General features: G+C 38.8%; 1 protein-coding gene across 6 annotated transcripts in view; it reads left to right on the forward strand.

Annotated features, from left to right (window-relative positions):
• Positions 1-13,735, forward strand: part of dock4b (dedicator of cytokinesis 4b) — a 139,933-nt gene that overhangs the window by 91,584 nt on the left and 34,614 nt on the right. For 4 of the 6 annotated variants that reach the window (XM_051945529.1, XM_051945530.1, XM_051945539.1 and 1 more), the window contains exons 26-39: positions 201-299; positions 2,221-2,315; positions 3,809-3,884; positions 4,575-4,675; positions 4,885-4,943; positions 5,588-5,736; positions 7,735-7,820; positions 9,277-9,303; positions 9,708-9,803; positions 9,921-9,981; positions 11,399-11,492; positions 11,704-11,852; positions 13,144-13,230; positions 13,427-13,531. In XM_051945529.1, coding sequence (XP_051801489.1) covers positions 201-299; positions 2,221-2,315; positions 3,809-3,884; positions 4,575-4,675; positions 4,885-4,943; positions 5,588-5,736; positions 7,735-7,820; positions 9,277-9,303; positions 9,708-9,803; positions 9,921-9,981; positions 11,399-11,492; positions 11,704-11,852; positions 13,144-13,230; positions 13,427-13,531 — 1,284 coding nt within the window. The remainder of the gene's footprint in view (positions 1-200; positions 300-2,220; positions 2,316-3,808; positions 3,885-4,574; positions 4,676-4,884; positions 4,944-5,587; positions 5,737-7,734; positions 7,821-9,276; positions 9,304-9,707; positions 9,804-9,920; positions 9,982-11,398; positions 11,493-11,703; positions 11,853-13,143; positions 13,231-13,426; positions 13,532-13,735) is intronic. The other 2 variants (XM_051945547.1, XM_051945533.1) reach the window with 1 other exon arrangement.

Genomic DNA, 13,735 nt, shown 5'->3' on the forward strand with positions numbered 1-13,735 from the left:
TCGAGAAGTAAAAATTAAAGACATATTTTGAGCTGTTCAGATTCGGACCAGCTTATGTTGTCACGCCTCCTGCTTGCTACATGTTTAAAACCTCAGTAATACAATTAACGTAGTCATTTAAGGTGCCTCTAAACGCACCACAACACTAAAACTCTCACAGGTTTTCTCTCACTCTTTCTCCTCTCATGTTGTCCTGTCAGGGGGAGTTTGTGGCATGTTTGTTGGCGCTGCTGCGACAGATGAGTGACAGACATTACCAGCAGCTGCTGCAGGCGTTCAGCAGCAAAGACGACCTGAGGGTAAGACTGCCATATCCATCTCCCTCCCTCCCCTCCCTCCCTCCCTCCCCCTCTGTCTGCATGTCTGTTTGGGTGAGGCAAGACTTCTGTTTCACTCTACCTTTGATTTTGTCGAAAGGTAATCCTTTAAGTGAAACAAAAATTACAATAAATAGCAGAGGATGGATATTTCACACCCACTTATACCATTAAAGCTGATTGTAGGCACATCGACATATTGTAAAATTATTTTAAATGTTCTTATAATACTCATTTACAGCAGAAAACCAATGGTGGTGTTTTGTTTATGCTGTGTAACCCTCTGAATACCATTTTTTGCATTTGCATTTTTTGCTCCAGTGACATTTGTGCTCAATGTAGGCTCATTTTTCAATGCAAAATGAAGTTCTATGCTTCTATGGGAGCAGTAAAAGAGGGTAGAACTTAAAATGTCTTCTTTGCAGTACAACATCATCATTTATGCCATACTTTATAATGCTATAAATCACAAAACAAACCAAAAAAATTATGTAACTTAGACATTCTATTACTGTCTGTGTAAACACCTCTGCAGTTCACTAGGCATCCATTTAAACAATGCTCCTGTTTATTTCATAACCTGTATATTTTGCACGTTTCCACTCTTCTACATTCATTTAAATGCTTTTTAAATGCATATATACCCAACAACATATCTATATAAACCAATAAAGTTTCTATATTAATAAAACAGCTCTATGAGACCAGATTAGGTAGTGAAGAAGACCAGATGAGTGGAAACACAGAAGAAGAGACACACGAAAAGCTAATGAAGTCAAAAGTTCACTTGAGTGCAAAGTAAGACCAGTTGGATGGATGTCAGAAACAGTGGAAAGGTTAGAGACAGTCTTTTTCGTTTTAAAACAGTTGTTTCATAATGAACTGTAGTTGTGATACTTTCATCACAGGTGCCTTGAACTAACTTAACACTGACTCTGGGCTTGGAAAAAAATATGTTCATGGAGTCGTAGATACTCATTTTAAAGTAAAATTCAAACTTTTTGGAGCAGAAGAGGGTCTGAAGGTGAGTTGCAAGTCACAGCAGCTCCTCATTTAGTCTCCCACAAGGCTTTCATTTGCCCTTTAAGTAGAAGTGTTAGTCGGTTGTTTTCTCAGAGTGACCCAAAAGTTGTCCCACACTTAAAGCTGAGAGACAAAGTCCTTAGATTTTGTGTGGTCTGGGATCATTAGTCTGTTTTCCTGCTTGCTGCACCGTTTATAATGAACTGATTTTCAGAGGAGCTTGAGTTCTGTTTCAGCACCACGGAGAGAGACACAAGAGACGTTGCTGTGCTCTAATCTCACGCTGCATACTAACTAAAGCAGATTTTCAGGATCCTCACACTGTGAAAGGGACAAAATTAAGTATAATCAAGAGTAACAGCGCATGCAGAAGGGAGATGGAAGAGAGAAAAACTATTAAAGTCACGAAGAATGTTGCTGAAATGGCCGCAAGAGCACCACAGAAAGTTTTGTGGAAATGTTTCAGTGCAAATTACTGCACAGATTGTTAGTTTTACCTTGCAAATTACGGGTGTTATAATGGGAAAATAACTTTAGAGCAAGTAAAAGCTGCAGGAATTAGTCATACAGCAGCGTCCTTGGGTATATGTGGTCTCTGTATTGTTTAACTGACACCCACATTGTATCATTTCATGCCTTTATAAAATGTCCAAAAGCTACTCTGCTTGAAGTATACAATGCATTATAGAATACTGGTACATCATGGCAACAATATGTTTAATCCTTAACCTTTTCTACTCATTTAATGATTTATATGAAGAGACTGAACCAACTAACAAACCCACAGACCTTCACTTTTAACTCACATTTATCATTAGTATGGACACGGTGTTTCTGAGTTTCCAACATGTCTGTTGTTTTGTGTGTGTTTGTGTTCCAGGACTTCCTTCTTCATATCTTTACAGTCTTCAGGATCCTGATCCGACCAGAAATGTTCCCTAAAGACTGGACTGTCATGCGATTGGTCACGAACAAGTAAGAACACAGAGTACATAGACAATAAAAGGACTTGTATAATGAATTATAAATTGAATAATGTTAAATAAGAAAGTAACAGACACTATTTCACATACATACAGTGTGCATCTTGCATTAAATTGTATGCAGTAGTGTTTTTTAAAGAACCTTAGCCTTTTCCACAATAGTTCTACCTCTTAACATTCAATTTAAAAAGTCCCATAATATATCTATTTTTAAGAAGTTAATGAAAGTCTCACGTCCCCAGAATGTGTATATTTTCAAGTTTCAGCTCAAAATATGTGATTTAACTGAACAGAAAAAGTCCCTGGTGTTCCAGATGGGCTGTTTTAGAATGTAGCTGTCATCCAGGGTTCATAATGGTATATACAAAAAGAGGAATTGGACACACTAATGTGACAGCACATGTTTATTTCAGACCTGCTTTAAATAAAACTCAATTTGGACTTGTTTCATTCTTAGTTTGACTGGCTGCACAGGTGATCACTTCATGCTACTTTACAGTATTCATACATTTTATCAAAATACCAAAAGTCAGGAAGTGTATGAACATATGTAAATATAATGGGGATTTTATTATAATACATATATATGTATGACCAATGCTGCTTACATGAAAAAAAATAGTTTTGCTTGTTTCATTATCAGTTTGATCAGCTGCACAGTTGTCCACTTCCTGTTTGTGATTTTGTGGTGTTCATGCATTTAGCAAACTACCAAAAGTCAGGACAATTCTAAACATATTTAAATCCTCATATACTTTTGCCTGGAATTATGAACAAGTCCCTTTCTAAAGTCTGCAGATATGCAGATAGAAATTACATGCAAACCTGAACACCTCATACAGACACAATTTCTGATCTATGGAGAAAACACAGAAATATCTTTTCTCCTAATATGTTGGTGTCTGGACATACAAGGTGTGTGCAAAAACATTGAAAAGCTGTGCACATAATAACTGACATCCAAAAAATAATAAAGTTACTGTATTTCAAAGAGGATTTTGACGCAGTGCTCTTGTTAAAAATGAGTGAAACCAAGGCTGATGCACTCTATCCCTCTGGAGGACACCATTAAATGACAGAAGATGCAGCACAGAAAGGTCAATGAAATGCTTTAATCCACAGTCTTGAAGGTCTCTGTATTTAAAATGGACTAGAGGTTGTTGATAAAAACACAGAATTCTCTCACAAATGTGTCTTTTTTCCAATTTAGTGAAGTGTAACTTAAAAACGTGAGGTCGCAATGAGATGAGAAGTCCCACTTTGCTCTTTTTGTGGTTTTGTTTTTCTCCCTTGGTGTTCTTATTTGTCCTTCACCAGCCTGCAGTGTTTCGTGGAGTTATTTCACATCCCCCTTTGACAGTATTACTCCACACAAAGGCCTATTTGAATAGAGTGCGAGATGTTCATGGTGATGTATTTTCCTCCAAGGTGACACAGTAACCCTTCGCTCACCTCCTGCTTTTTATTTCTCCCTTGTTCTTTCAGTGTCATCATCACAACTGTCCTCTACCTTTCTGACGCTCTGAGGAAAAACTTCCTCAATGACAAATTTGACTACAAGGTAAAGAAATGTGTCAGTAAGCAGCTGTGTGTGTGTGTGTGTGTGTGTGTGTGTGTGTGTGTGTGTGTGTGTGTGTGTGTGTGTGTGTGTGTGTGTGTGTGTGTGTGTGTGTGTGTGTGTGTGTGTGTGTGTGTGTGTGTGTGTGTGTGTGTGTGGCTTCAAAACCGTCTGAAAATCAAAACAGCCTCTGTTCTAAAAAGGCTACAGTGTTGGTTTACCACTGACACACATTTATAATAAAAGTTATCAATGAATTTATTTTTTGTACATCGCACTTTTTCAAACCAAAGCTGGAAGCGGCACAGACATAAAACAGAGCTAATAGGAAGAATATAAAATTAGCCGAGAGCTGAAAAATTAAAACAGACTGAGGTCAAAAAGACACAGAAGGAAGAAAAGAGATTAGTTCATTAATTTTATTCTTCTTCAAACACTTTAATGCGCATTTCCTCCCCTCAGATCACATTACTGCATACGTAGGTTGCAGAAATGTGACTTAAATTACCAATTAATAACGACTTCTTTATATTTAACGGAAGCATTAAAGCTTAAATATTAAGAATCTGTGCATGCTGGTGGCAAACTATGCATGTTTTTGTCTACATTTCTAAACATTTTAGTTATAGGGGGTTGTTTTTGTGTGGAATTGCTGTTTTTATTTACTGATTTTTTTATTTTTGTCATTTTTAGGTGTGGGACTCTTACTTCTATTTGTCTGTAATATTCATCAACCAGCCCTGTCTTCAGCTGGAGTCCTTCTCGCCCTCTAAGAGGAAGAAGATACTGGAAAAGTAAGTGTACGCACGCAGGCACACACACATTTAGCATTCTTGGCTGCAAGTGTTGCAGAAGTGAGTCACATACTTTACAAAAACAAGCCATCCTATCCTGCTCCTGTTCTCCAAAACACCAAGACACACACTGCATACATGCACTCAGGAAAATGGATGCTTGACATGCTGCTCCGTGCAGATTCTAACTGTGAATTTTTGTCGTGCAGATACGGAGACATGAGGGTCATGATGGGCTGTGAGATCTTCAGCATGTGGCAGAATTTAGGTAAACGAAATCTCAATTTTCGCTGTCAACATGGACTGTAGCAGTAGGTTTTTCGTACAGTCCTATCATAACATACTCAAAACTTCTTTATTTATGCATATTTATTGGTTTTCTGATGCAAAAGTAAAGTTCTTGAAGTCTGTGTGATGCACTAACATCAAAAAAATGAAAGTAAACTATTTCTTTGTACTCGAGCTGGCGGGATCTAAAAAGTCTATTTGTCACCACGGCAACCAGCTGGATGCCCAGCCTTGCTTTATGTGGATGTTTTTGTTCTGAGTCTGTGATGGATCTGTGCAATTTAGTTTTTTTCTATTGTAATTTCTGCTGCTTTTGTGTGTATTCAAGTGTGCACAGTTTGAAGTCACTTTATTTTTGTTGCATTTGATGTTAATATGTATATGAAGACTGTCTGGGTTTTAATATATGCACTGTGAGTATTTCATTTATGAAAATGCTGCACTTCAGCCACATTAAAGAAATCCGTGCGACTTCTCAGAGCAGCTTTCGTTGAGGCTGAAGTTTTGGAGGAACAGAAGGCTGCTTTTCAGACTTGGCCAGATTGCTTTTGTCACACACAATACGCTGTGTTCAGAGCTAAAGTGAAAGCCTGACCTCCGCGTTGACCTCGATCTCTCCTGCAGGGGAGCACAAGCTGAACTTCATCCCGGCGATGATTGGGCCGTTCCTGGAGGTGACGCTGGTGCCTCAGCCTGATCTGAGGAATGTCATGATCCCCATCTTCCATGACATGATGGACTGGGAGCAGAGACGCAGTGGCAATTTCAAACAGGTATGATGATGTTGGAAATAGAAATAGCCTCGGTGTCCTCAAACAGATATTTAATCAAATGACCCATATTGGTGTCGGTGATTTTTCTTAGTGCTAATTCATGCTATGTTGATGATTTTGCTCATTTAACTTTAAGTATTAAATACTTTTAATGTACCTTGTAATATTTACCATCTAAGCTACTAAACTTCTAGAATTAATCCACAACTAAAATTATATTTGTTTGCTGCAAAATGTGTTAATTTGATCATAGTATCAGAAGCATATTTATCTCAATTTCAGCATTTTTGAAGCCCAGAACACATTAAATGTAAAGTTGTGTTACTGTATAAAGTACTGTAGGTAAATGGTGCTGTATAATCACTACTATTCCTCAACTAATGATGCGTTTACCTCACAAATGTAAAGAACCCTGTGAATTCCCAAAGTAAATACAGAGGGAAGCCATAAAACAGACTTTTTAAAAGTAGGATACAACCCGTGCATTTTACCCTCTCTATCACAAGCTATTTCTAGGAATTTTATTTGCTTCTCTCATATCTTTACTCATTGTGGTTTCATTTTTCACTGCACTTTAAAGCAAACAACCACAGCTAGAAGTAGGGAGAAATGCAGTATAGTAAAAGTCAAATGCTATAAGTGATAAAAATAGAAGAAATATAAATTTAATTTCTTCGGTTACTTCTTTTACAAAAGCCTGAAATCAGCACACATCGACATTTTTCAAAGTGGCCCGATGTCTTACCAACAATGCAAAATGAAATAATGACTCTAGATACTGTAGAAATTTTTCTCTGATGTTATTAATTTGATTTCATACTTATCTTCTGTCTGCTCTGCCTTAGCACAGCCAGCAGTTTAGCCCAGTTCAGCCAAAAAGTCCCGAAATTAGTGTCATATTTTGTCTCATTTTTTGTGACTGTTGGTCAGTTCTGAGTCAGTGATGGCTCTATGGTTGTGCAGAGAAGATTTTGTTTAGTTTTTTTACTGAGTCTGCTTTGTGCAAACGCTTTGTTTTGACAAATCTTTCAATGAGACACGCAAGAATTTCCTTTGATATTTGTAAAGTTGTGTCTTTTGTAGGATAAAGTGATTTTGATGAAATATCACAATTTTAAGCTTAGATTTGATCACGTTGCTAATGAGTCGGTCAGAGTCCACTACAAAGTTAAAAATCAGATGACTGTTTTTGCAGTTTCTGACTGTGATAAATGTTAACATTTTGGTAGTAATGTTTTTGAAGTTTAGATGGTTTAGAGTTAAAGTCACTGATCCAGTTTCATTGTCTTTTAAACTTTTCTCATCTTACTAAGTTAAGACTGTATTGGGGAACCAAAAGAAGCACAATAATACACATAAGGATTTTGTTTACATGTACACCAGTGTCCCAGTTGTGAGGCTTACCCTGATTTCATATCCCCACTAATAAATACTAGCATCCTGGTTGCTGCTTGCACAGGCACACAAACGTGTAACTTAATCAGACATTCCTGTAGACTGTTAGCCCTGTCATTGCTGCTGTGTGAGGCCAGTTACAACCTGCAAACAAGGGAGCAGTGGATGAAGATTCACAGTCTTGGGTTAGGGTTGTATAATGGAGTTCAGTGGCCTCAAATTGTAAAAAAAAAGAAAAAGAGAGACCAAAGGAAACAGTATGAGCTACAGTTACATTATCAACGACAGGGGCAATGGTGTTGGTATAATATTTTTATGTCACTTGGCTGAAGTGTGGAAATAGTTGGCGACAGTCAGAAACTAGAATACGATGTATATGTGATCCTGTTTCCTTCAGATTACACGAGCTAGTATAGTCATGTTTCACAAAACTGGGCAAATGGTCTTATGAGTTCACATTGTCAGGAAAAAAATTGCCTTTTTTGACCCTTTTCACTGACAGACCTCTCAAGGTTTAAACCTTGAACCGTACGTGTTGCTGTTCCTCCCTGATTTTATCAATATTGTTCGCTTCTTTGAGTTCTAAGTGCTTTTTCCTCACAGGTGGAAGCCAAGCTGATTGACAAGCTGGACAGCCTGATGTCTGAGGGCAAAGGAGACGAGACGTACAGGGAGCTCTTCAACAGCATGTGAGTTAGTGAAAGAATCAGAGGGCACAAAGACGAGGAGCGCATGGGTCCACGTTTGTACAATAGGATGCTTTATTACTTCACATACAACTGCCTCTGTGGCAAATCGCAACCCTAAATAACACATTGCACATTACATTACACGAGCAGTGGGAAAATAGTGATAAGAACACTATAAAGCCACTGCACAGCCCACACAGCCTCTATTTACTGACATTCACCTGCAAGATTTTCCAAGAAAAATGGGTTCGGTCAGCGGCAGGTTAAACAACCAAACTAATAAAGCCACTTTAAGTAAACAGTCAAATCACAACAGAGGCCTTCGTGGACCGAGGCCAGCTCAGGACACTTCCAGCGAAAGACAAAATAGCTGTTTATTGAGTCTAATGACCTAAATGATGCGACCCGCACGAGGCTCCATCGGGTAAATGTCTGTGTGGGCTGCAATTTGCAGGTCGTTTGCCTCAGTCAATGGCGGTTTTTATCTGCGAGCGGATGTGTTTAAGTATTCGGCGTTTGAAAATTAGCTTTTAACCCTGAAAACCACCGAGCACAGATAACGGCATTGTGATTCCGATAAAGCCTCCTTCGCCTCAATAAAACACCCGGTGAATGCGTCGGGTTGCTTTCAGAGCGAGCCGCTAATAAGAAAAGTGGGTTTTGGAAATTGAAAGTTTCACCTCCGCTTTCAGTTTGCAGTTTCATCCACTTGTGATTAGAAATAGGAGCTGGCTAGGTTTCTATTTGAAATTGTTTTTATCAAATGGGTTGATAGAATGATGGAAAAAAAAAAAAGGTAAGTGAGTGTTGAGTCACCTTCATCTTCACTCACACCTCCTCTATGGCCGGTTCATTTTGTCCTTGTGTTATTGCATGTTTCCTGTTTGCACATGTGTGTGTGTTCCTGCTTCTTTTGTGCTTGTTTTTGTCACCCTCCACTATAGGCTCCTAATATCTGAACCTTAAAAACACCTACCTGCTACATTTCAACTTACAGTCCAAGAACATTTTTGCATTAAAAGATTCACATACACACTGTATGTCTTTTCTAATCTCATATAAATCAAACTGTTACCTTGATAAGTATTAACAGAATATGCATCTGCTCTAATTGTCCCCTCTGTCTTTCATAGTGGATCATTCTTTCCCACCATATTTCTATGTGAAACATCACAGAATACAGCGTAATATCGCTTCATACTATTATTATCTGCATTATATTGTGCAATAGAATGTAATTATACATGAGAAATTTAGACTATATGATATTCTTATGTTTTAACTGCAATTTAATTTGTTTATGATTTCAGCTGACTTTAATTTTCTTCCTTAATTTATTGTTCTGTTTTGCCTCCTTCTAACTCCACTAACCCCTTAAACTAACCCGTGTGAGTGTGTGCTGATATTAATCATATTAATATTAATTTATTCCGCCTATGCTTCCCGCCTGGAGTAGAATTCCTCTGTTTGGTCCGTACCCTAGGTAAGACGCTCTCCTCTTTGTTCTCAGTGTCGTCTGTGTGAGGGGAACGGGGATTATTTCAGCCAAAAAAAACTTTCTTAAAAATGGCTGCCATTTGTGTTTGTCCTCTTAACCATCCAGCTGAGATAACCAATCAATCCTATAAACCTATTTAGGTGGCAAAACAGTGAATCGGTTATTGTGATTTTTTTTTTTTGAGCCACCTTTACTTGAACTCCCACAGGCAGGCCAACAAGCATAGGTGACACTGGTGTGACTGATTTCCTCTTTGCTTCGCCTGCTTTCTTTTCTTAGTAATTTCCTCCATCGCAGTTCCTTTTCCCATTTGCTCTCTTTTCCCTCTTGTCTCCTTTGGTCTTTACATCTCTCTGTCTTGTTCTGTCTCTCTTGATTTGTTCCTTCAGTCTGCTGAAGAAGATTGAGAGGGAGACCTGGAGGGAGAGCGGCATCTCTCTGATCGCTACCGTCACTCGACTAATGGAGAGGCTGCTGGACTATAGGTGAGAGTTCACACATATGTGCTCTTAAATCCCTCACGTACGACCTTCTTCTTTAACATTTCTTTTAGTCATGTCATATTTTTGTGCCAGTTTTGAACTTTTGCGTTTCTACTACAGGGATTGCATGAAGTTGGGAGAAGTGGACGGCAAAAAGATTGGATGTACTGTCAGTTTACTGGTGAGTAGCAGTTACTTCCTGTGTTTGGTTTGGATGTCTTCAAGTATCAAAGCTTTTGACTGGTTTAAAGGATTTCACAAAGCAAACTCATGGACTATTTACTTCCATTCTGTCGACCAGGTGAGAGTGCTTTCAGCTTTTTAACGTTTTTTTGCTATTTTTTTTTTGTCCGAATTTCAACTGAAATATAAAAATGAAATTGACTTTTGGTTGCCGTTTGCCTTCTTGTCAAAACTTGGATAGGATGATCAAATCATTTCTCATGTGTGTCATGTTAATTGTAAAGTTGAAACCAGGAGGCAGTTAGCTTAGCATAAAAACTAGAAATAGTGGAAGTTCTAGCCTGGCCTTGTCCAAAAGTAAAATAAAATAAAAATTGCCTACCAGTACCTCAAATTTTTGATAATTAATACATTATATGTATTGAACATTTGATATCTTTATGCTAAGGTAGACTGACTATATAGATAACATATAGGTATGACAGTGGTAGAAATCTTCTCGATCTTCTTCTGTTCTGTAACTTTTAAGCGACAAAATGAAATAAGCGTGTGGCCCAAAAAGTCAAACCATTTATTGAATATTTACATTAAGTTTAATACTTTTTAGCGTCTGTCAAAATCAAAACATTACATTCTGTCAGATATTTTTACCATCTTTGTTCATGTTAAAGAAAAGAAAATGTTACAGCTCTGAAATGTTGTTTATCAAAAACTATTCTGTACCTGGCACTTATAAGACGGAATAAGATGTATATTATGATTATATTGCTGTTGACCTTTTAGAATATATTCTGAAGAGTAACAAACAAAATGTGTTGTGAATTATAGTCATTAATATTTTTTCCATTTAAACTGATACCGATAGATGTGTGCACTCTTTAAACAAAACAAAAACCTTTTTAAAAACACCACCTTGAATCATTTTTGGCGTCTAGTTAAAGGTGAATAGTTTGAGGAACATTTTGGAGCGCTGACAAAGATGTTTTCATTTCCATTATCTGCTGCTATTACAAACCATGTAAAGTTTAACTTTTAAAGAACACAGAAAGAAAGATGGGTATCTTCTGTTCAGGATATTCTTACCTATTTTCTACCTGTTGTTTGATATGTTTGTATATTTTGTAGGAAATAGAATTATTCTCCCTGATCAGCAGATTGCATCTATAAGGATTCTTTGTGTAACTGCAGCCATCTGCAGGAGCACCTGGATGTGTAGGCAGATGGATCAAAAAGTCCCTGCAAATCAGCATCTGAAATATACTGTTGCACTATTAGTCCAGAACAGTCTGTCACTCTCACATGTGCTCATTTACATCTCGAAACTCACTCTCGTCCCTGTTTGCCTTGTCTCTCTTGTATATTTTTTAAATTTATTTGTCCTCAAACGTCACCAAACTGCCCACTCCTCCTACCAGAACTTCTACAAAACCGAGCTGAACAAAGAGGAAATGTACATCCGCTACATCCACAAACTGTACGACCTGCACTTGAAAGCTCAGAACTACACAGGTACGCCTAAAAGACTGACCTGAACAGCACGGTGTGAGTGTTGTTCTCATCTTACTGCATGCATGTTACTGCTGTGTACATGTATTCTGAATGTCGTATGTTCTGAGCTTCTCCAATGACTCACTTTTACTTTCTGAGAGACTTCGTGTTGTTCCCAAACTACTGCTTTTAGCTGACTTTGCTCTTCTGTGTGGGTCTGTGTGTGTCACAGAGGCATCCTACACCCTGCTGCTGTATGACGAGCTCCTGGAATGGTCGGACAGGCCGCTCAGAGAGTTTCTAAACTACCCCATGCAAAGCGAATGGCAGAGAAAGGAGTATTTGCATCTCACTATTGTCCAGAACTTCGACAGGGGGAAGGTGAGCTGTAACACTGTGCTGTTTTTCCCTCACAACCTTCCTTCCTTCTGCTATTTTTGCATTTTATTGTTGAACAGAAGCAAAATATTCCTCTTTTCTGCACTGGGCCAAAATAAGTCAAATAAGCTCTCTTTTTAGTGAGAGAAACTGTCCATATGAGCCCAAATACCAGAGTGGCTTCTTAGCACTGAATGTACTGTACCAGTGAGGAGGAACAGTGTGTTCGGTTTTATTGAGAATATTTCTGTCTGCCAAACACCCAGCAGCATGTCAGCTACTAATACATATTCCATTTCATACCTGGCAGTGAAAAAGAAGCATAATATTAACAGCTCATTTAGAGCAAATACATGTTAAAGAGATCAGCTGAAATGCAGATGGACCAAGATGGAAGGTGGGAGAGCTGGCTGATTGTTGACATCATTCTCATGAAATGAAACCCTCCTTTAGAGGAAGGCCAGAAGCTGCACAGAGTTAATTTCTACCCGTCATGAACTGTGACAGCAGCTCGAGGCATCAGCTCCACCTCGGTTTAATCAGACGGATTGCCGGTGGCTGTAATTACAGCAGGATCCATATTGTCCCACAGTATTCTACACCATTCCTCCAAGAAATATTGCAGGAGATGATGATGCCAAGACTGACAGGTGAAGCGTGACATGCATTGATGCCGTTGCTTTTCAGCTGAAGAGTCAGCAGTGAGACCTGCAGCTTAAACAGCTGATTCAGGATGCGGCGTCATTTAAGAGAAAAAAAGTTAGTTTTCCATGAATTCTGCTCCATTTTTCTCCCCACTCCTCTTCTGTCTCCTTATCCTAACTGCCTTTGCCATTGTTCTGCGCTCTCTGGGGAAAGTGGCATTACGGAAAAACCTACAAAACTGCACTCACCCCTCCCAGAAAAGGAGCTTTAGCATTCCTTGATGAAATAACACAGCTCTGCGGAATCGTTAAAACTGCTCCCCTCGTTACTCATAGTCCAATTTTCCTTCTCATTCACGAGCTATGCCATCTGCCAGTGCTGCCGCGCTGGGGTTAGAAGGCAGCAGGAAAGGAAAGCTTTTCATTTAATTAGCAAGATGGTTGAGTGTTGCATGTACCTACATGAAGAGGCCGGATTCGACTCCTGAGATTGCTGACTCGCCAGTGCCACCCAGTGGAGCTTAGTGGTTTAGCAGCACCACTGCAGAGCGAGTGACTCCGTTTAATGGAGTTTCTGCTCAGCCAGTTCCTGATAATGGTGTTTTGAGACAGGACACAGTGAATAAGTGTGTGTTTTTGTGTGTCCTCAGTGTTGGGAGAATGGCATCATCCTTTGCAGGGAACTCGCTGACCAATATGAATCCTACTATGACTACAGGAACTTGAGCAAAATGAGGGTAAGTTGTGCATGTAATAGTAGCATTATAAAGTAGGACTGTTAGTTTAAGTGTTGCTTTTACCACCAATTCATTCAGGAAAGAAGCTAAAGACGCTATTTTACTCTATTGGGGTTTAAAGTAGTTGTGCTTTTGTTGATGCACAATAAACCTCACTGGTTTGCTTTTCACTGCTGTCCTTCATTTTCATTGCCAGATGATGGAAGCTTCTCTCTATGACAAGATCATGGACCAGCAAAGACTAGAACCGGAGTTCTTCAGAGTTGGTTTCTATGGGAAGAAGTTTCCTTTCTTCTTACGGGTAAAGAAATTTCCACATTCTTTATGCGTCTTAAATATGGAACTGAAAAGAGTAGTGCTTTTACCCTCCTCAACAAAGAAAGAGACCTGCAGGAAGAATTAACTTTTCTTATGTAAGACTCCTCCAGTGTAAGGTGACATTCAGCAAACTCTTGTTCGGTGCCATTTAATGATGTAACAGGCCCTGTCCTTGGTGGAGCTTTGC

The sequence above is a fragment of the Acanthochromis polyacanthus genome, chromosome 1 (assembly GCF_021347895.1).
Source record: "Acanthochromis polyacanthus isolate Apoly-LR-REF ecotype Palm Island chromosome 1, KAUST_Apoly_ChrSc, whole genome shotgun sequence".
Lineage (NCBI taxonomy): Eukaryota > Metazoa > Chordata > Actinopteri > Pomacentridae > Acanthochromis > Acanthochromis polyacanthus.